Genomic DNA, 21,466 nt, shown 5'->3' on the forward strand with positions numbered 1-21,466 from the left:
ACTCTGTGTTGTTGTTTTTCCATTTCACAGATGAAACAGGAGCCGTTCTTCCTATATGGCAGCAAGTTTGAAAAGAAAGTAGCGGGGAATGTTATCAAGGAAAGAATTAAAGGAGACAGCCATGGTGATAAAGATATCGTATCCAAACAAACTGAGCCAATGCGAATTAAGATTTTTGAAGGAGGGTAAGAACATACATTTGGAAATATCATGTGTGTTCTGTTATTTTTTAGAACAGATTTTTAGGGTTCATACAAGCAGCTTGTGCTAGGTCCAATAACATGGTCTTGAGTCCATGTGATGGGGCAAGTGAACTGAGGTAAAACAGGTCTGGATCTTATCATTACCTGGATGGACAACTGCTGAAAATCTGGGATATTGCACCATGAATTAAGCGAGTAAAGGCGAGAAATTAAAGATCTGCTGGAATTCTTGTATTTTTCCTTCTTCTTCTTCTTTAAATAGTTGAGCCATCAACCACATTTGACTTTGAAACTACTATCAGGCATTGACAGGATGGGAGAAATTGCCCTGTCATGAAAAGGAATCAAAAATTCTTTAGATTGGACTTATGGGAAAAAATCTAGAGGTTGTTTGTATCCCAGCTATTCTTTTGTAATTTTGAAATATGCCATTTGTAAGTTACTTTCTGCCTTTATAAATAAGGGTTTAGGTAGACAGTGGTCTTACAATAAAACATTTGTATGGCAAAACAATGCAAAAATGCATGCTACCAGTGAGTTAAAGCAACCATACAGAATATAACAAAGAAGATGGAACTAAATGCATTCTGAATGCCCTTTACGTAAAAGAGCAGGGTCACATGCTAATAAACAAATAACTCCTATGATTTCCCTTGATATGTACTATTCATTAAACTGTTGACAAGATCCATTAATGTATTTCCTCTATAGATTGACTCTGATTCCAGTAAACATTAAACGATGCATTGCTTTAAATTAAGCATCAACATTTGCCCTTCCCAGTCATATATGTACACTAGCAGTCAGCTTGCTTTTTGGTATTTGGTATTTTCCAAGACATTCCTCAACAGACAACTTCCTATTATTTCTCCAGTTCCTGCTGCTACAATTTTAACTGCAGTCAACACATTTCCCACCAGCTCCTCCTGTGTCTTATTTAAACACTCCCTTATACAATTTCAAAGGATAACTTGTAGACAAAAGTCTTTGCTCCATTATTGCCCAAGTAAATTTTAATACTAACTCTCCCCCTTGTTCTTCAAAAATATTTTAAAATAAAGCATATTGAACTAGTTCAGATGTATGAGAACAGCTCTCAGCTCTGTCCTTCCCATCCAATACAACCATGAGGAGGAGTTTTGAAGCATCCATATATCTCTCCTATTTTTAAAAAACTAGCTACAGCTTGCTGTACCATCCAAACCCAGGAAACTGTAGTTAGTCTTAACTGTGGTTTACTAAAATGGAAGGATTCACATGGCTTAGCATATTAAGAACAAGCAGCAGGAGGCCTTGGACTCATAGGCTACCTCTTTTCTCATCTCTCCAGCATGGCCATGAGCAGATTCCGCTTCTGTTTTAGATTAACCACAGTTTAGGGTTTGGATGTAATACTGAAATGGTTAATCTTAAAGATGGAGGCAGCTTCTGAAACTATGGTTTGAAATTCACTTATCTTCTGGAAACCTCTATATCAGCAATGAGCTTATTCTTTTACAAGCTCGCTTAGTGTGCCTGGTTGAGGCAAGCTATCTTGTTATCATCATTCAAACAGCATTAGCCACTGATAGGTAGCATGATGCAAATGAAGACATTTGAATAGCAAAATTTGCTTTCCATGACCTGCAACTCCAAATGCCAAGAGGATTTCAGAAGCCATCTTTCAGGAAATTCACTAATTTAATTTAGTAAGTTAAGTTGACACTGTTCTGAATTCTGCAGATCATCCGGTGTCATCCAGAAGAATAGTTGTAAGGCACAACTATAAAACGTAAAACACCATAAAAATACACGTGATAATAAAAGTGATGGGCTAAATTAATTTATACAACTGCACAGGCCCAGCAGCATAAAAAGGTCTTCAAGAGATGCCTAAAAGTCAAAATTAAGGATGCTGGAAGAGTGTTCCACTGCATGGGCCTGGGGGCACTAAATGCCCCACTTCTAGTGAATGCCACTCAGGCCTTCATAACAGAACTCACCCTGATGATCTCAGTGATCAAACTGAGATACAAGGGCTCAGGTGGTCCTTAATGGACCCTAGACCCATGTTTTCCAGGGCTTTTTATAGCAACACAAAAACCTTGACTCTGGTCTGGTAGGTTATGGGTAGCCTGTGCAAAGGTTTTAGCAGAGGTGTCATATGCTGTCAGTGGCGTAGCGTGGGGGGTGCAGGGGGGCCCGGCCGCACTGGGCGCAACACCTGGGGGTTAGGGGGCGCAAATCCATGGGTTAGGGGGCGCAAATTACTTGCCTTGCCCCGGGTGCTGACAACCCACGCTACGCCACTGTATGCTGTCAGCCACATGCTCCCATCAGCAGCCCAGCCACCATGTACTACACCAGCTGGAGCTTCCAGGCCAAGCCGAAGGATAGCCCTACAGAGAGTGCATTCTTCAGAGGGCTTGGGTGCCAGGCTTCATGAGAGTAGCAGTTTGGTTCCCAATCTTGCAAATGCTCAGTGCTAGAAACCTTGTTGATTTTCTTAGTGGAGCCATGTGTAGTGACCACAGAATGTGACCTAAAACTAAAGATGCTGCTGTAAGGTACTGGCTGTGTATCTGGATGCTTAAAAGCACCATTTTGATATTGCCTTTCTTCCAACAGGTATAAATCCAACGAGGATTATGTATATGTTAGAGGACGAGGGCGTGGAAAGTACATTTGTGAAGAATGTGGGATTCGCTGCAAGAAGCCAAGCATGCTAAAAAAACATATCCGAACTCATACAGACGTACGGCCTTATATATGCAAGTTGTGCAACTTTGCCTTCAAAACAAAAGGTACTTAGTCGTTCTTACTCTGGGGCGGTGGGGGTGGGGTGGTCTGTTCTTGACTCTCTGCCAACCATCTTTCCAAATGCAAAGGTGGTTTTCTTAAAGCAAGGTGGTTTTATTTATGAAAACGAGACCTCTTGAAATGCAACTTTCCCCTCTTTATCTAAGTGATTCAAGGATTTATGTGAGACGGAGAGCCACTCTGTATAACTTAATTAAGAAATATGGGCTTCTGCCCAGCCCATCTGTCTGCAAAGGAAATGTAGTGGCATAAAATTTAAAAAAACTGCCTTGGCATACGTTACTTTTGTGCTCCAAATGTTATGGTGCAAGTATTAATTACATTAGGGGATTGTACATTTGCAGTGGCACATTGCAGAAGCAGAACATTAGCTGCAGGGCAGAGAATTCCTGATCTGCGTTTATGGTGGGTCAGTTTCACATTGATAAATAATGCAGAAATCCACAGACTCCAGGTGGGCCACTCCATCCACAGTGGTATTAATTATGGATTGAGATCTGATAGCTTGTGTTCACATGTACTTACCAGCTCAAGAGAGGGGGTGGTGGTAGAGAAACTTCCATTTGTCAGCCTGAGGCATTACATATAGCAGTACTCATTGGTGCAGAATTTCCCATGGAACCAGATCCTAAAGGGATATTTCACTGGCATTTTCTTTTATTGTTTACATTCCCTAAATCTTGGCCAAACCCTGCTTCTGATGTACCTCTTGGCCATGGCGATGTTCTAGTGTGTGTGCACGTATTTCATGAAAGATGCAGGTCCTTGCCGGTTTTGCAGCCATAATATGACAGTAGCTGCTTTGGTGGCCCTGGTAGATGTCTCTGGGCTCCAACTCTCATAACCACCTTACAATTCAAAGATTGTGGATAGTTTGCAGTCAGGAACATTGACCTTCAGAAGTACACGTGTGTTTGGGAGGCTGCTGTGTTTTCTTGATGGAGACAGTAGCTGCAGCAGCCAATAATTTCTTTAGCACTGCCGCAGCTGGGGCTGACCAAGACCTGGCTTCCATCATTCATTTTATTAAATTAATTGTACTTATGCCCTAACTTTCCAACATAGGCCTCACAGCTCCAAATAAATAAATGCTCTCTATCTTGCATCTACTCTGGGTAGATTGCAAAATAAATAAACAAAAATGAATAGCGCGCTAAAACTCTAAATGCTACCTAAATTCTGGCTGTACATTTTTGAGGCGTTACCCATGACAACGAAGAATCAAGGGGAGGCTGAAAAAACCCCTAATATAATTCTTTGTGCACTCAAATTCTCAGGCAAATATGGTTATGGATTATATTTCAGTGACAAATTGCAAAGAGGTGGCTGAGCTAGTCTGTTGCGGCAGAAACGGCGACAGGCTCTTGTGGCACCTCCAAGCGTATTGAGTCATTATTGTGTAAGGTTTTGTGAGTCTGTAGAAGTGAAGTGTGTGATGAAGCCCACTTTTGTCCACAAAAGCTTGTGTGATCATAAGAGACTCCTCAAGTCTCTTCCTGAATTGTATTTCAGCCACTGTAGCTAGAAGATAGAGGCCGAAAATCAGTGCTGCTGTTCTGCTTGCAGAGTGGCTTTGATTCAGCAGAGGTATCCCCTAACACAACTGTAAGGGAAGTAACCATCTTAGAAACTTCTGCAGCCCACTGTGTCACCTTCTGCCACATTATTCTGGAAAGTCACACAACCATCTGGAAACTAATTTTCAGAAGTTGAGGGGGATCTGCAGGGGAAAGAGGGACAAAAATCGCCTTCCCTTCTCTTATATTACCTTTGCAGAATTAAAAGCCACTCTGCACATGGAAAGGCAGCATCACAATTCACCCCAGTATGGTCTTAAATCATTCCTAGATTGTCCCTTGGTGCCTTGTCTTTTAAAGGCCCTGTTTTGGGGCCTTGTATTAGTATCCGATGCAAACAACTGAGTGGCAATCCTTTCTCAGCATATTTGCATTGGCTAATCACCAACGGATTGTAAGGATGATGCTAAACACGACCAAAATATTAATAATAATAATAATAGGGTTGTCTGAGCAGCACAGTATAAAAAGAAGATAGGCTAAACATTCCTGAGCACCAGGACTAAGGATACCAGCACCTAAGAATATACATGCAGATACTGTATATGCAATTACTCTTGCTACAGTAGCGTTCAAATTGAGTGGATATGTTCCATCTGCCTGTCCAGTTTATTTGTTCTCTGTCTAGTTGGGGGGGGGGCGGAGGACTGCATAACGCCAACAAGTTTCCCCATCCCCAGTGCCATCTAATTAGTGTCATCTTTCCACAGGAAATCTGACAAAACATATGAAATCTAAAGCACACATGAAAAAATGCCTGGAGCTGGGGGTATCTATGACATCGGTGGATGATGCTGAAACAGAAGAAGCAGGTATGTCACAATGAGTTCAGTGACTTGCTGTGGTCTTTGCAGTATGTAAATGATGCATCACATTTTATCACTTGCTGACAAGAGAGGATGTGTTAAGAATCCCCCCCCCCCAATTTTCTCATGTCAACACAAAGCATCGAAACTATTTTGACATTTTTGTCTGAGACTTACAGAGTGTAGGGTTTCATTGATTCTGAAAATGGCTTCCCTGCCCCCTCCCCATCCCGAATGGAGTGTAAACGTTGGTCGTAGCACGCAGAGTATTCTTAAAGGTTGACATGCAAACACATTCCCAATTAGTGTGAAAACATTCTGTACCTCGCAAGCTATATGAGACCTGTCCAAGCTGTATGTACAAGGTGATAATGGGCAGAATTTTTCTGCAAACTGCGGAATCCAGATTATACTCCTGTCAGTTTGATACATCCTTGGGCACTTGAGAATCCTAGTTCCTAATTCTGTTGGGAGGGGAAATCTTAATTTAGGCCTCATGCTTACAGAGTAAATCTTTAATAGGTAAAGACTTGAGATGCCAAGCTCAGATTGTCTAACTGTGCAATCCTAAACATGTCTACTTGGAAGTAAGTCCCATTGAGTTCACTGAGAGTTACTCCCAGGTGTGTAGCCTTTCAAGACCCTGTAAGTGCTATTTTGTCAAACCCCAACCAGTCACCATGTGACTTGGGTTCTCATCCTACCCTGCAGAAGTTTTAGAGAGCCATAGAAAACAATGGTATTTTAGTGCTTGATTGTGACAGCTGCTTTGTGTGTGGGAAAGCTGTATGGTCAAGTCTGGAAGTATGTCTCTGACTTATGCTCTTTTGACTTGTCACAATTGTTTCAGAAAATATGGATGACACACAACACGAAGTCAAGAAGAGCAGCATGGCTGGTTCGTCAACAGAGCACCAGTTCTCTGACGCTGAGGAATCGGATGGAGATGATGGAGAGGACAATGATGACGATGATGAAGACGAGGATGATTTTGATGACACCCTTGGAGATTCAACACCCAAAACAAGATCCCGAAGCACTAGCCCCCAACCCCCAAGGTTCTCCTCATCTGTGAATGCTGCTACAGCATCCTATGGGGGTTCTCATGACAGTTCAGTGGGACATTCATCCTTGATAAGTTATCTGGTCACTTTACCAAGCATTCAGGTTACTCAGCTCCTCACACAAAGTGACACTTGTGATGATTCACAGATGACAGAATATCAGAGGTTTTTCCAGAACAAAAGTACAGATTCAGAACCGGACAAAGATAGACTTGACATACCTTGCTGCATGGATGAAGACTACATTGTTTCTTTGGAGTCCAACTCTCCTAGAGACTTTTCATCTTCCAGCAGACAGTCCTCACCTGGGTATGATTCTTCACCGTACAGAGATAATTCACCAAAGAGGTATTTGATGCCCAAAGGAGATTTGTCACCTAGAAGGCATTTATCACCAAGGAGAGAGATTTCACCCATCAGACACGTATCACCAAGGAAGGAAGCTGTACTGAGGAGAGAGTTATCACCACGGAGAGATGTGTCACCAAGACGCCATCTATCACCAAGGAGACCCATGTCACCTGGGAAAGATGTATCATCCCGAAGAGATCTGTCTCCACGAAGAGAGAGAAGGTATATGGCCTCAGTTAGAGCAGCATCACCCCGAAGAGGGTTGTACCATAACCCAACGTTGCCCATGGGCCAGTATTTGCAGTCGGAGTCAGTTCCCTTGGGACAGTCGGTGAGTTGAAAAGAACATGGTAATCCAAAATGTGAACTTCATTTATCTGATAGTGTTCTGTAACTATGAGTGGTTGGCATAAGCAAAGCATAAAGCAGAGTTGTGTTATTTATTCTAGTCAGAAGTACAATGGATGAAAGGGGCAGTGATTTGTACAACAGAACCTTATGGAAGAGTCACTGGCAGGCCACAGTGAGTGCCGAAAACCATGTGGCACAGACAACTAATGGAAGGATCAACAGGGGTCCCCTCAACAGCATCCTAGTAGTCCTGTTGCAATTGTTGGGAGCTGAATAGTTCCCCCCCCAAAAAAAAACCCTTCCCCCATGTCCCATGTTAAAATGACTCTAGACCTTATTGTTCTTTCCATCGGCAAATACCAGAAAAAACATCCATGTATATAGGCAAATGAAGGTTCAGTGTGCCTTGACTTGCTGGCTTTTGTTTGGAAAGAACATTGAAGATGAGTTGTAGTCCAAAACATCATTGGATCTGAACTCTAGAATCATAGAGTTGGAAGGGGCCCTTAGGATCATCTCCAACCCCCAGTAATGCAGGAATATGTAGCTTTCCCTTACGGAGATCAAACCTGCAACCTGGAGGACAGCAGGTGGCAATGGCTGATTGAGAATAACTTCCTCACCCACTGCTTCTCAGGAAAGGGTCCCAGGAAGGGCAAACCAGGAGATAAACTCTCAAGATCCTTCCTAGAACAAGCTAGTACAGCTGCCCTTCTATCATCTGTCTGTTTTGTTCTCCACAATTAGGATTATTCCCTGTGGATGCAAAGAATTGAATTTGGACGCACAAGAGTAGCAATTTTTGAACCGTTGAATGGGCTTCCTGATGCATTTGAGCACTCCCACAGACCTAAATATTATTGCTTTCAGTTATCTTAGGGGGGAGGAAGAAGGCAACAACTGAAAACCAGTCACCATTGTTACTGTCACATAAAGGAAAGGGGCGCATTGCCTCTAATTAACCAGTCGACTATTTTGGCCTCAACTGTTTTCCTCCTCCTTCTCAATATTACATTACAAGAACTGACAAATAGAGGAAAACAAAGAATAGGGGAGATGTCTGTGTTCCTGCAGATCTATCAACATTGCTTTCACATGGGTCTGAGCTATTGACATTTGTTTATAAGCCAAGCCTTTGTGTGTGATATGTCGGAAGGTGAATTTAAAATGTATAAAGAGGGCATGAGTGACAGTATTTGCTCTGCAGAGCATCTTATAGTCGTGGCAATTTGCAGAGAGGCAAGGTTTTGTAGCCACAATGTCTCTTGCATGTTACCTCTTGTTCTTTGATGACACATTATGTTGAACCAGAGGTAGCATTGTAGAATAGATTTGCTAGTCTTGCGATAGCTGCTGCTAATTGTGAATATCTTTCTCTGCTTGCAGAGTTCAAGACCAGGATTGTTCCAGGGACCTTATTTCAATATTTCTGGGGAAAAGGGACTTCTGGAGCATCATGGATCTAGCCTGTTCCCTGAGGGTCCTACTGACTATGTCTTCAGCCACCTCCCACTACACTCTCAGCAGCAGCTTCGCGCCCCCATCCCAATGATGCCCATTGGCGGCATCCAAATAGTCCATTCGGTACCTGCAGCCCTTTCAGGTTTACACCCTCCGTCCATCTTGTCCCTCCCCAAAGAGGGCTCTGGTGAAAAGAAGAGGGCAGCTTCGGAAACCATCGCTCAAGAATCGTGCATTGTTTTGAAGCACCACGAGAAGCGCACCTGCCCTCACGCTCTGCACACCGCCACTCAAGGCGCCGCATCGCCTTCTCAGCTGCTGCTGCTGCAACAAAGCACTTCGGAAGACGGCGTCGTCGAGAGGGAGCAGGAGGAAAACATACAGACTTGTACAAAAGCCATAGCTTCTCTCCGAATCGCAGCCGAGGAAGGCCTACACGGGACAGAGCAGTCGCAGAGGGATTCTGAGCCTCCGCAGAAACCCTCAGAAAGTGCACATTTTAGCATTAAACACTTTAGTGGCTCCGAGCCAGGCCAGATCTGTGCCTCAGCCACCTCCCCTGACTTGCACAGTGGTGAAAAGGACCTTTTTGGTACATCACAGACTGCGTTATCTCATTCCACCTTTTACAGCAAAAGCAGTGCGGATGTCAGACAGTTAGGCTATCTTAGTAAGCAAGATTCCCCATCAAGCACACCAGAAAGAAGAGAACCACCCTCCGAAAAAAGCAACCCACAGCGATCCGAAAATGTGTGAAGACTTTAATACATGTGTTTACTCCGACCCCCGACTCCCCACCCCTAGTGATAGAAGGAAGTATTCATCTTTATAGCATGCCGGTTCTAAGTTACAGTAGTTTGCTATTATATATACTTTTGTTATATCAAAAGAATTGAGTAAAACTACGAGTCATCATGAGCCTGACCAAAACGAAATTTCAAAGTTCTTATTGGGTCTGGTACTTTTAACCTGTACAGATGTTTGTGCCTTTTCTTTACTTTTGCTTATATTCTTATAAGCATTTTTTTAGCGGTAATTTGTACATATTTTAGAATTTGTGTATCTGCTTTGTAATAAATGTAATTTCTTTCCTTTTTTGGACACTTTGACCTAAACAATGTAAAGCAAAAAACAAAAAAAGCATCAATATATATGTGAGGTTGCACTAAAATATTTTTATATGATTAAAACTGAACAGCTTTTATGTACAGCTCTGATTCTGTAATACTAATATTTATTTACTTTGTTTCATAAATTGTACATTTTTTCTTAATGTTGCGGATTGCTTTTCTATGTGAAGCATGGGATTTACTGTTGCATTATTAGAACAAAAAAAATGTATATTGTAAACAAGATATTTAAACTAGAGTATCTTATTCTGCACTTATGCATTAGTTTAAAACAAAAATAAGATAAAAGGATGTATCAGTCCATTCTTAACTCTTGTAATTTTTTGTCTCTTGTTTGCTGGATCGACTATAACTTAAAAGTGCTGATTGTGGTTTTAAAAAGATAGTACCGTAAAGCATTAAAGTAAAACCATGTGCTATTGTGAGTTTTTTCAAAGCTTTATAAAACAGTTATAAATATATTAAAAGTATTTGGTCTTATGTGAACATGTTGCTCTATATGCTCCTTTAAAAGAAAATGGGAAAACATTCCACCCCATGTAAATATGTGCGAATTAAAAAAAGCAAAAGGAAAAAAAAGCGGTGCAATTTCATGTAGATTGTTTGGGCACTTAGAGACCTCACCCTGCTCCAAGTGAAGTCAGTGGAAGTTGTGAATTTGACTTGAACGGAAGCAGGATCAGGTGATAGGGCACCACATATCTTTATTAAAGTGTCTTTAAAAAAGAAAAGAAGAAGAATGGAACTCTGGCTCCCTTGGCTTTGACTATAGCGGAATCAGGCTTCCAGCTCAGGTGAGAAAGCATGTTTGACTGTATAGATCTCTGTTATCGGCGGGGCCGGTAGTTGTGGTCGTCAGTGCTGGGCACTGCATGCAGCAGGTGGAGCCATGGAAATGACCTGGGGAGCCTCCATACTAGTTGACAGCCAAGGAGCCTAGTCATATTGCCAAGTTATCTCATTCGTATGTGGGGACTTTAGGGTGGGTTAGGGGAGGGAATATTAGACGAAGGCTTAACAGCCATTTCTGGACAACCAAGACAACCGGTAGGCATTTTCTCACCAGAATAAAAATTACCATCACCATATGTCTTATCTAAGGGAAAAGGTCAGCGGAGAAAATGAATTCTCTCCTTCGAGATTTAGGGCATTTATAGCATGCAGTGGTTTCAGGAGGAGACGGGAAAGAACCATTGCTTATTTGTTTGGAAGGCATGATGGAGGCCACTCCCTTTACCCTGCCCCTCCCCAATATCCATGCATACACCCAAGTCAAGAAAATTCTGGGGTCTTTTCTGTGCTATTTAGTGGATTATAATTCTGTGAAAAAAGTTTGTATATTGAATTGCAATACATTTAAGGAGTGTTCTTTAAAAAAAAGAAATAAATATACAGTTACATTACATACCTAGCGTCTAGTTTTCATGTGTTTTAATTATTTTTTTTACAGGCTAGCAATGTCGCTCTTTTAGGCTGCAATCCTATGCCTTCTATATGTATGAATAAGCCCCATAGAAATGAGTCTACTTCCAAATAAAGACTTATAGGATTGGACGGCATGTTGCATAATGTGACATTTTGTTGGGCATGAGCACGCATGTAACTGGCCTGGTTTTGCATGAAATAACAGTAAAAGCCGTTGACGCTTTGGCTGTCTTGCCTATTGCTACGTTTCTGCCAAATATTTTATATCTATTGCACTCTTCTGAATAAGGAAAAAAATCATCATAAATCATCATCTGAGCACTGCCCATACTCAAACGTTTAAACCTCTTGACCTGAGTATCTTCCAAAGAGATGAGTCTGCAACAGCTTGTTGTCTGTAAACAACCTGACAAATCTGTAATTACTAATCTGCACATATTTCAGGGTTACAACCCAGCAATGAGTTAAATAAGCAATGCACTTACCTCTATATTCCATTGTAGGGGGGGGCGGGAATTAGCAGTGCTAAGTCTCTGCAGATACCGTGTTCTATGGTGGTAAAAGACGACCTACCTCTCTTTGGCTAAATCAGCTTTTAACAAGAGACACAGGGTGTCATTGTTACCCTAGGCTCATTTTCTTTTAATTTGTTGGTAAAATGTCAATGAAATGTGGATATCTTTGGTTAAATTAAGGCACAGGAATGTGGTATTCTTCCTAATTGTGTTTGCTATGTGTTTGAGCTGATTGTTGCGAACTGCCCTGAGATCTACGGGTGAAGGACTGTATACAAATTTAATAAATAATATTAATAATTCCAACATAGTTGCAGCTCCCCGGTCATTTTTGCACAGTCATATATAGAACACATTCCTGGACAGACATATACACAAAAAGGCTAATATGGATTGGTTTATCCATATCACTTTTCAGGGACAACCCCTTTGGCATGACCCAGTAGTTATCTGGGATCATTCCTAGAAATGGTAGGTGACATAATCTTTGTATTTCTCTCTCACCCCAGGCTTCATTATATGGTAGCAATTTGAACTCATTTATGTAGAGTTGAATATTCCGGAAAAGCTTGTTTTCAAGTAAGAGAATCCAGAACCTGGGGAAAGGAATGTAGCTCAGTATTGGACCACATGCTTTGCATGCAAAAGATGCCACATACAATTCTGGATATCTCCAGTTATGTCTGAGAAAGAATCCTGTCTGAAACTTTCCAGAGCTGCTACCAGTTGATGAACACAAGGCTAAACATGGACCAGTAGTCTGGCTCAGTAAGGCAGCCTTCTGTGTAAGCAGCAGCTTTGCATCTTGCAAACGCCAGTTTGCATATTGTACTGTCAAACTGAATTGTTCCCTGTCTTTCAGACAAGTCCTAAAACAGGGCCATTCATATCCAAGGGACTTGAGATCTGCGCATAAAAATGTAAACTGGAGCTGTGGGAGAGAGGAAATAGGGGTCCAATTCAGACATCCCAGCAAGCTATCCATCTCTATGCAGATACTTTTAAGTGTTTGCCTTTAGTATCCATCATTGAACTAGAAATAAAACATGAACGAAAAGGATGATCCAATTCTGTAACACGAAAAAATAAGGCTTATGCTTTTAAAAAGTAAATATATGTAAAAAGTTTCAGTGAAAAGTTTCCCTGCTTGCCTTAGTGCATCATGTCTATAGGGGAGGTATAATCCTGATTTCCTGCTATTGTGTTTTCTCAAAGTGGTTCATAAATAAAATACCTATTCAGGCTTCCAAACGCTCATGAAGGAAAGATAGGCCTACACATTTCTAGCCCTTTCTGATATTTTTCTGCATTCCCAGAGAAACATCTGGTGCAGTCTTTATGATATCATCCATCCAGCATCTCACTAAGTGAAAATATCTGTAGAATAAGCTGTTATGCTGTGTCCAGATAAAATATACCTGAATACCTACCCTAAGCAAGTGGTTACACTTCTAAACACACTCTTGCTTTTCTAGTACTGTCCCGAAGGGTTCGATTAAGTTTTCACAAGTGGAGGGTTGCAGAAACATTGTCCCAAATCTCTTCCAAACTGAGGATTTGCATACTAAATTCTAACACAGCACAAATATCTCTGTGCATTTCTCTCATTGCTGTCTCTTTTTGTTGTTTTTCTTTTTATTTATATGCATCAAATTTTTAACAACAGTACAAATAAAATGGTGGGTGATAGCTGGGAGCACCGCAGATGGTCAGAAACAGACATCTGGCCAGGAATCGACAGAAAGGTTGAGAAAATACTATTGTATGTCCTGGAATTTCTCATTTTTCTGCTGAACATAATTTCCATTTCCCATAAATCCTGCTGTATCTACCAAACTCTTCTTTTTCAAGCTTCCAGACTCTTGCTGTTTGCAATCCTTTACTCAGTCTCCAGGGTCCCTTTACTTTGCATTCACGGTTAGAACAGCTCTTTCTGCCACCTCCACTTAATTCCAGACTCTGCTACTGCCTGTTTGGAGAGGTTTCCTTTAATCCCAGAGGCTGGCATGGAGCAGGTGTGATGGGGCAGGTATGTATGGTTATGTGCCGATCCCTTCATTTCTAGTCACAACTAGCAGGACATGCAACTAACAAGACATGTGGTGATCTCAACTTGGAAAGAGTAACCTGGTAAATTCCAGCAACTCAATAATTGCCAATGAGAATTTATGACCTGGAGTAATTCACAGAGAGGTGAGAGAAGGAGATTTTCCATGCCTCCATTTTCCATCACCCACAAGTGTCCCACACATTCCTGTGGAAGATGTTTCAATGGCTCTTGCTCAAACTAGGAAAAAACACCCACCAGCAGAAGTCTTGTTTATTTTAGTACATTCTCAACACACCTTTTCATTTAGGAAAAGGCCTAAGCAGCTAAAAATAAAAGTAATAGTTAAACTGGATTCAAGTGACCAAGAGATAAAATAAAATTCAGAACCTAAGAAGAGTCTGCTGGTTAAGGCCAGCCATCCATCTAGTTCAGCATCCTGTTCTCACAGTGGGCGACTAGATGCCTGTGAGAAACCCAGTCAGGATCCGAGCACCAGAGCGCTCTCCCCTCCTGTGGTTTCCAGCAACTGGTGTTCAGAAGCTTTGCTGCTTCCAGCAGTGAAGGCAGAACATAAGCAACAGGATTAGAAGCCCCCAGTAGCCTACTCCTCCGTGAATTTGACTAACCCTCTTTTAAAGCCATCCAGGTTGGTGGCCATCGCTACAAATTCCATAGTTTCACTATGTGATGTGCCTGCTAAAAAAGAGATAAAAATTAAATGCATATCAAGATATGCATTTAAGATATCTTGATATGGTAGGAGGAGGGAGGTTTATTGGTTTGTGTTTTTTGTTCTTGTTTTTATCATGTATTTTGTGTTTTCATGCTGCATTTTTATGTTGCAAACCCTGCTGAGATCTACGGATGAAGGGTGGCATTCAAATTTAATGAATAAATAAGAAATGAAACCACCTCTGAAGGAGGTAATAGAAATGTGTCAAGGAGAGGGATCTCCAGGGAGCCTCCTCTCTACCAGCCACCTGTCTCTAGCAAACGAGTCTCAGATCTGGATGAGATACAAAATAGTGCCTCCCCAGCAAATCATAAAGAATGGGCAGGATTATGCCAGATCTGAAACCATGTAGGGTGTCAGAGGTGAGATGAAGTCCATCTTCCCTTCTCCCCTTCGAACATCAATTTGTAGCAGAGGTTGGGATGCTGAGAGTCTTCCCTCATGGAAAGTGAAATTTGCATATATTTTCCTAAGGGAAGGAAAACTCTTAAGGCACCCAAGCTCATTTTTAAAAAAATGCTCCAAATAATATATTTTTTTTATTTAAATGATGCTAGGAGTGATTTTGACTATAGACATACCATCCACAATATCTAGCAAGGTCTTGCTAAACTATAGGAATGAAAAACATCACATTTAAAAATTTGAAAATGATGTTCCCCCACTCCCCCCCCCACTGGTCTTTCAGATTCTAAAACTTCAGTAGTGATGACGTTTTTAGTCACTTGTGTTCTGAGTGTTTTTAATGTCTTGCCAAGTCCTTTGTACGCAAGCTTCTTGACAAGCTGCCTATTTCCGCAAAATCACTGTTGTCAGCTCCATATTGAAAGTGTTAAGATTCATCAGCGTCACTGTGCTCTGAACAGGTGATGCAAAAAGTGACACCCAGAGAGCCCACAGGGTGACTGTCCAAAATTTACTCTAGCAGCCGAGGTTTGGAATGTGCAGCCAACCAAATTTTCCATATTGTAGCTAATGAAATGCCACAACAGAGTTGGAAGGTGCATATCAGGCAACAACACAACACAAGTTGCTGAAATGGCTTACAGACTGCTAATTAACTCTCACTGCAAATGAAATTTCATTTTTATTTTGGATTGGGGGAGGGGGAGTGGTTTTATTACATTTATTTGGCTGACAGCCAATGCTACAACTCACTATGAAGCAAGTAAAGCTGAAGTCCTTGTGCAGCAACATATGGATGTTTGGGAAGGATGAGTCATAAATGGAACCAGATGCAAAGAAAAATAAAGCAAGTTATGAAAGAAAGATGGATGGCTGCAACTGTCCTTAAATAGCTATCAGTATTATTACTTCTGATGCTAAGCCCACTATTGTGGGGCAGAGCCGTAGCTAGGTGATCTTGCACCCCCTAGCCACGGACAAATTAGCTCTTCTTTCTGCCTGTCCTCCAACCCACCCCCTTCCCCCCATTCAATTCACCCTCTATTTAAAACCATTTCTTATGAGGCAATAATCGATATTTATATCTATGGACTTTTTTAAAGCCAATTTTGCGCCTCCCCCCCCAATCGCCTGCGCCTGCTCTTTTACCTGGTCTTTAGCTGTAACTAAGAGCGAATGTCTAATTGGAGAAAATCCATTTTTTTGCCACCTATGTTCAGGCATTTAAATACATTTAGCTCTTCAGGTACCTTTAAGTCATTAAAGGGTTAAAATACTCTCAACATTACCCCACATTAACTCTAATCATTGCACCTGTTAAAGGTTTCTTCCTGAGGCAACTGGTTCTGGCCTTTGGGTGCTTCCTGCAGGAGTTCTCCACTTGGTAAGCATTATTCATAACCACTGGTTTACAGATATTTGGTTGTATCATTAAAATCTGGACATCATTTTTTAGATTTTTTGAGAAAGGTTTTCTAGCTTACATCTCAATCCTTATTAATTAGGGGTTTTTTTTGTTTCAATCTAGGGGTTGTTTGATCTTTAGATCTTTGTTCTGTTTTTAATTTGCTTTTGTCCTGAGTGTATATTGTTTTATATTTCTAGTTTTTGCTTAACAAGAGCTCTTATAAACAATTTTATAATTACTTTCATATTTACTTACTATAAGACGTTGATAATGCATTGTACATGACTATTGCATTTCCCATTTATTTCTCATATGTATTGTGCCCCCTCACAGTTGCTATTATTGTAAAATCAATTGGGCCTCAAATGAATATTTCTTCATGCACTTAGAGTCCTTTTCCTCCTGATATCATATGGAGGTCACCAGCCTGGGGTCCATAGGCACTAGGGCACTTCCGAAGGCCCCTGGGTGGGTGCCCCAAACTGTAAGCGATCATTTTCTTACAAAGCAAGTCTCCAGCCCTCCTAGAAAGAAAGTTATGAGGCAAAAAAATGCAGATACACTCTGAGAGTTCTCTGTGAAATGAGATTGGTGCAGCTACCTTGCATATTTTTCCTGGTACCAAGGAATTCTCCCTGTTGTTTTTAGGTAGCAAAATCATTGATGTTTGTGTGTGTGTGTGAGTGATGTGCGATTTCCTATGGAAAGCCTAGGGCTCTTAGTTGTTGTTGTTGTCTCTCTGTGATTTTGTGTTATGCTATGCGCCCTGTGGCAGCCATTTTGTGCCCCCTCCATGGCAGCCATTTTGTGACTGGCACCCCTAGCATCCCCTCAGAATTCAAAATGTGCCCACTAGTCCAAAAACGTTGGTGGCGCCTGCCATTGTAAAGAAACAGCAAAACTGTAATTACGAAGTAAAGGCGAGGTTGCATTTCCACATGTGCAAAGTCTTCAGGTCGAATTTGATGTGATGCTACTTGCATGTTAAGGTGCAGGTTTTGAAAGGTGCAGTTAGCACCAGCTGAAGATGGCAGTGGCTGAGGGTAGCAGGAGCACTGTCAGCTGTGTAAGGGAAATGTAACCCTTTCTTCCCTTGCTGAAGTGCTGAAGGAAATCCCGCATTTAGAAGGTGGTTTTGCATTGAGAGGAAAAACCCCACTGGTGTCAATGGGGGGATTTGCCCCCAAAGTAAACACCAGCTGCATGTTTCTGGTACTGTAGCCACTGAGAGAATGCAATGTACATGCAACTTATGAAAGAGGCTTTCTGAAAGCATTCCTGGGAGGACAAAGGTCCTTTCATAAACCCTATACACATGACTTTCAGACACTGAACAGGAGAGCAAACCCCAAGAGCATTCCCACCTTTCCAGACTCATAAACTGAAGCAAATTATGCCAAGGTCAGCCTGGAGAAGATTTAAGCAAGACTTCCTAAGGATGGGATGAAGATATAATAAAATATTATATTCCAATGTGAAAGCCAGAAAAAAAAGATGTCTCTGCATTTTACCCATCCCAGTAGCACTTTCTTTGCTGGCAATATTGTCAGAAAGTTTCTTTCATAAACAAAGGAAGAGTTTTCCCTGATCTCACTGTGGCAGAGTCGTCCCTTCTGGACACACTGTGACAAGGACAGCAGAATAAAGCCTACAAGGGAACACTTGGCTGTACAGAGAACAGCTTGATTTTATGCTCTCTCCACTGCCTTGAAGATTTCTGTACAGAAAGGTGGTCTGCACACTAACAAATGAAAATTAAGCTCAAGAGCAATTTCCGAAATGCTCTGTTCCAAGAGGCATGGCAACAAGAAAAAGCAACCATGTGCTTCCTGAGCCTTCCATATCAGCCAGATTTCTAGGAAATCTTATCTCCTCATGTGAAAGGACAGGGTGAAACGGCTGCAAGATGTACCTAAGGCCAACCCTTTTCTTCATCAGTTAGAGAATTCCATCCAAGTTTTTGTCTTTCTGTTGTTATTCCCTCACTTACTGTCTGTCACAAACACAGCAGAAAGTAACAGAGACGGCAGAACAAAGTCACTGTTACTTAGTTACTCTGTTACTCTGAATGGGATTCACTTAAGGCAGCCTTCTACAACTCAGCCCTTCCTAGGCATCTTTGAACTACACCTCCCATCAACCCCCATCCTGTAGTATACAGCCTGCGGTGGGGGATTATGGGAGTTGTAATCCTGCGACATCAGCAGGGCATCAAGTTGGGAAAGGCTGATGTAAAGTGTTGGGGGGGGGGGCATAGCAACTGCCTTGCACTCAGAAGGTCCCAGGCTCAATCTTTACCTAAACCCCTGGCAGCTGCTGCCAGTCAGTGTAGACAATACTGAGTTAGATGGACCAATAGAAGGGAACTTCCTTTGTTTCTGTGTTCCTGTGAAAGACAAAACCAAGTAACTAGTAAAAATGGGGATCACATGAAATAAGGATGTGCCTCATTGCAGGGCAGGGATGATATATACATAACATCTTTCCCCTTCAGACTAGTATTCAATTCTTAATTTTTTTCTCTTGCTGCCTCTTCGTCTCAGCCTAGTATTTCCTCACTTTTGCTTCTCTTCAATTTTCCATACTGTGACATGCTGGCAGGAGGAATAGACTGTGGTGACAATTTAACATTTGACTGTGCTGTCAGTATTTGATATTTCGCACCTGATATTTGTTATTTGATGTGCAATAATATTTGATGTCTGATTCCTCATATTTGAATTTTACTGCTTGATTTGACAGCCAGGGTCGAGCATTTAATATTTTCTAAGATCTGTTTGAAATTCATTGGTAGCTTTTCCATCATGTGGGTTCATTCCTATATCTAGTATTGCACTGCCATCAAGATCCCAAATCTCTCCTCTTCGAAACTGGGGCAGGCTCATGCATTTTAATGGCTCAGTTCCTGTGTACGTACGTCAACAGAGAATCTGACATTGGTTTTGAAAAGGAGTCATTTTAAAAAGGAGGTTATTTCTGGCTAAATAGAAAACTACATAGCTTTCCATTTTGTCAGCATCATGTGCTTCAGGGTTTCTTTCTCTTTTTTACATTTATCTTAATGGTTTCAAGAGCACTAGAGGGATATATGTGGATAAAAGGAGCTATAGAAGTACCCATTTTCATTTTGTTACAGTCCTGCATTCAGCCAAAGGACTTCTTTTTCCAGGTATTATGAATCTCCTTGCATAGCTTAACTCTGAAGTATATAAGCCCACTGTAACCTTAAGCACTCGCTCTCTCAGGTGGGCAGCATATGCCTGGCAACCTGCGATGCACAGAGGTCTTTTTATAGCCCACAAACTGCCTAAGAAATTCCATTGTCTTTTTTTGTTAGATCAAAGAATGTGGGTTCTCTGGCACCAAGGAGTACTAAAATCACCCCAAAATTTTGTTGTGTTTTATCTCCCCATGATTTCTCAGTCAATTCCATGTTTTTGATCCTGATTTACACAGTGTGGTCCTACACCCAAAGGTGCTCTCCACTTCTGCAAAGTTTGCTTACCTTGCCCTTTACTGCTTTTCTAGCTTGTTTCACCACTTTGATGCCAGATTTGCAGGCATTGCCCTGATCGGAACCATTTGCATTGACTAAGCACTGATGTGCCAATGATGTACATACATCTCTTTTTCTGGTAGACTGTTTCATGTGCCCATGAGTGACTCCTCATCAGCCCCAACTAGCACAGCTGATGGGAGCTGCGATCCAAAGCATATGGAAAGCATTACATAGTGGGAGGCTGGTTTGAAGCTATAATTTTGTGTGTTCGTTTTGAATCTTCATTTCTGTAGCAAAGCAGGAAGGACGTCACTGATTTCTTATGGGGTGTGTAAAGAGGTACCTGGCATTCTGGTTTGGACATTGTGGCATGATTGATACTTTGTGACATGACCTCGTTGTTTGTAAGGTGGTGGTGGGGTTTTAAATAAGAATTAGAAGAGACCAAAATATTCTGACCCAAGAAAAGGATGGTGTCTCTCTTATAAAGTGAAACTGAGTAGGTGATAGCAAGAGCCATGGAAGAATACTGTATTCTAGAATGGCTGAGAGCAGTTATTAATATCCCTGTTGCTAGACAATTTTGTTTGAGAGAGTGTGGGCTGCTGCTTTCACATCTCTCAACCCATTTCACTGTTTTTCTTCAGTGTATTCCATTATGTATGTGACATTCTAATTTCCAGTCACTTAATGTTCATTGAACTGGTAAGACATAGTTACATTCTGTAAGAAAACAAGAAGAGGATAATGATATAGTACGGTCATTTTGGAAAAGGAAGGAATCCCATTCTACTCAGTAGTTTTGTTAGGAAGCATGGACATAATTCAGCTCAAACTACTAAGCACTTTTGGGATTATGCTGTTGTGGTATTTCTTTATTTCAGGATTTACATCCTACCCTACAAAAACTTTCTTAAGGCCATTTATAAAACATAATAAAAAGAATATTTTAATAAAATACAGATTAAAAATAGCTTAGAAAAACAGCAATGTTGCTGGACTACAGTTCTCAGCATCCTGAATCATTGGCCATGCTAGGCAGGGCTATGTGTTTGTTTTTTTTAAATGGTGGGAGAGGTAGGATTAAAGTGCTTTAACAAACAACAAAAACAGAGAAAAGAAATCCTGTTTGCAATCCTATGCAATAAAAAGTAAGTTCTGTTGATTATCATGGGATAATTAAGCATGCAATTAACTTGCACTGATTTAACTTGGAAAATCTTAAAGCATGTAATTGTGACTAGATGCTGCTACCTGCTTTTCATGTATACTCCAAGAAAGAAAAATGCCTCTGAACCAGGTGTGGTACTATGTGCTTATATTAGGGATCCAACATCTGTGGCTTTCCAGATGTTGTTGGATCCTAATCGACTGGGGCAATAAATAAATAAATAAATAAATAAATAAATAAATAAATAAATAAATAGTGGAAGCCAGAAGGAGGCCTGGCATAATATGATTGTATTGGCCGGTCCTAGTTAACATCCATGCAGCCCAACTCAAATGTTTGGACCATGTAAGGCAGCCCTACATGTACCTGACTGCAGTAACATGGTACTCAGAGAAACTACATGAAATAACTACAGAGCAGAGATAAATATCAAGGGCTCCCCCGATGACCTATTTCTTCAACTCTCATCCTGATTTGCTCACACAAAACTTATGCAGTGGTTAAACTGTGCCTGGACT

General features: G+C 41.2%; 1 protein-coding gene and 1 long non-coding RNA gene across 6 annotated transcripts in view; both read left to right on the plus strand.

The window, feature by feature from the left end:
* The window catches only part of HIVEP2 (HIVEP zinc finger 2), a 137,354-nt gene extending 126,207 nt beyond the window's left edge, over positions 1-11,147 (plus strand). For all 5 annotated transcript variants that reach the window (XM_082215865.1, XM_082215866.1, XM_082215864.1 and 2 more), the window contains 5 exons: positions 31-185; positions 2,811-2,986; positions 5,290-5,391; positions 6,236-7,131; positions 8,538-11,147. In XM_082215865.1, coding sequence (XP_082071991.1) covers positions 31-185; positions 2,811-2,986; positions 5,290-5,391; positions 6,236-7,131; positions 8,538-9,368 — 2,160 coding nt within the window. In that variant the 3' untranslated portion in view covers positions 9,369-11,147. The remainder of the gene's footprint in view (positions 1-30; positions 186-2,810; positions 2,987-5,289; positions 5,392-6,235; positions 7,132-8,537) is intronic.
* Positions 11,148-16,020: 4,873 nt separating this feature from the next.
* Positions 16,021-21,466, plus strand: part of LOC309528520 — a 50,579-nt gene continuing 45,133 nt past the window's right edge. Inside the window, exon 1 of the long non-coding RNA XR_014217789.1 lies at positions 16,021-16,254. This is a non-coding gene — a long non-coding RNA (uncharacterized lncRNA). The remainder of the gene's footprint in view (positions 16,255-21,466) is intronic.

Source organism: Podarcis vaucheri (assembly GCF_965113315.1).
Source record: "Podarcis vaucheri genome assembly, chromosome: 3".
Taxonomy (NCBI): Eukaryota; Metazoa; Chordata; class Lepidosauria; order Squamata; family Lacertidae; genus Podarcis; species Podarcis vaucheri.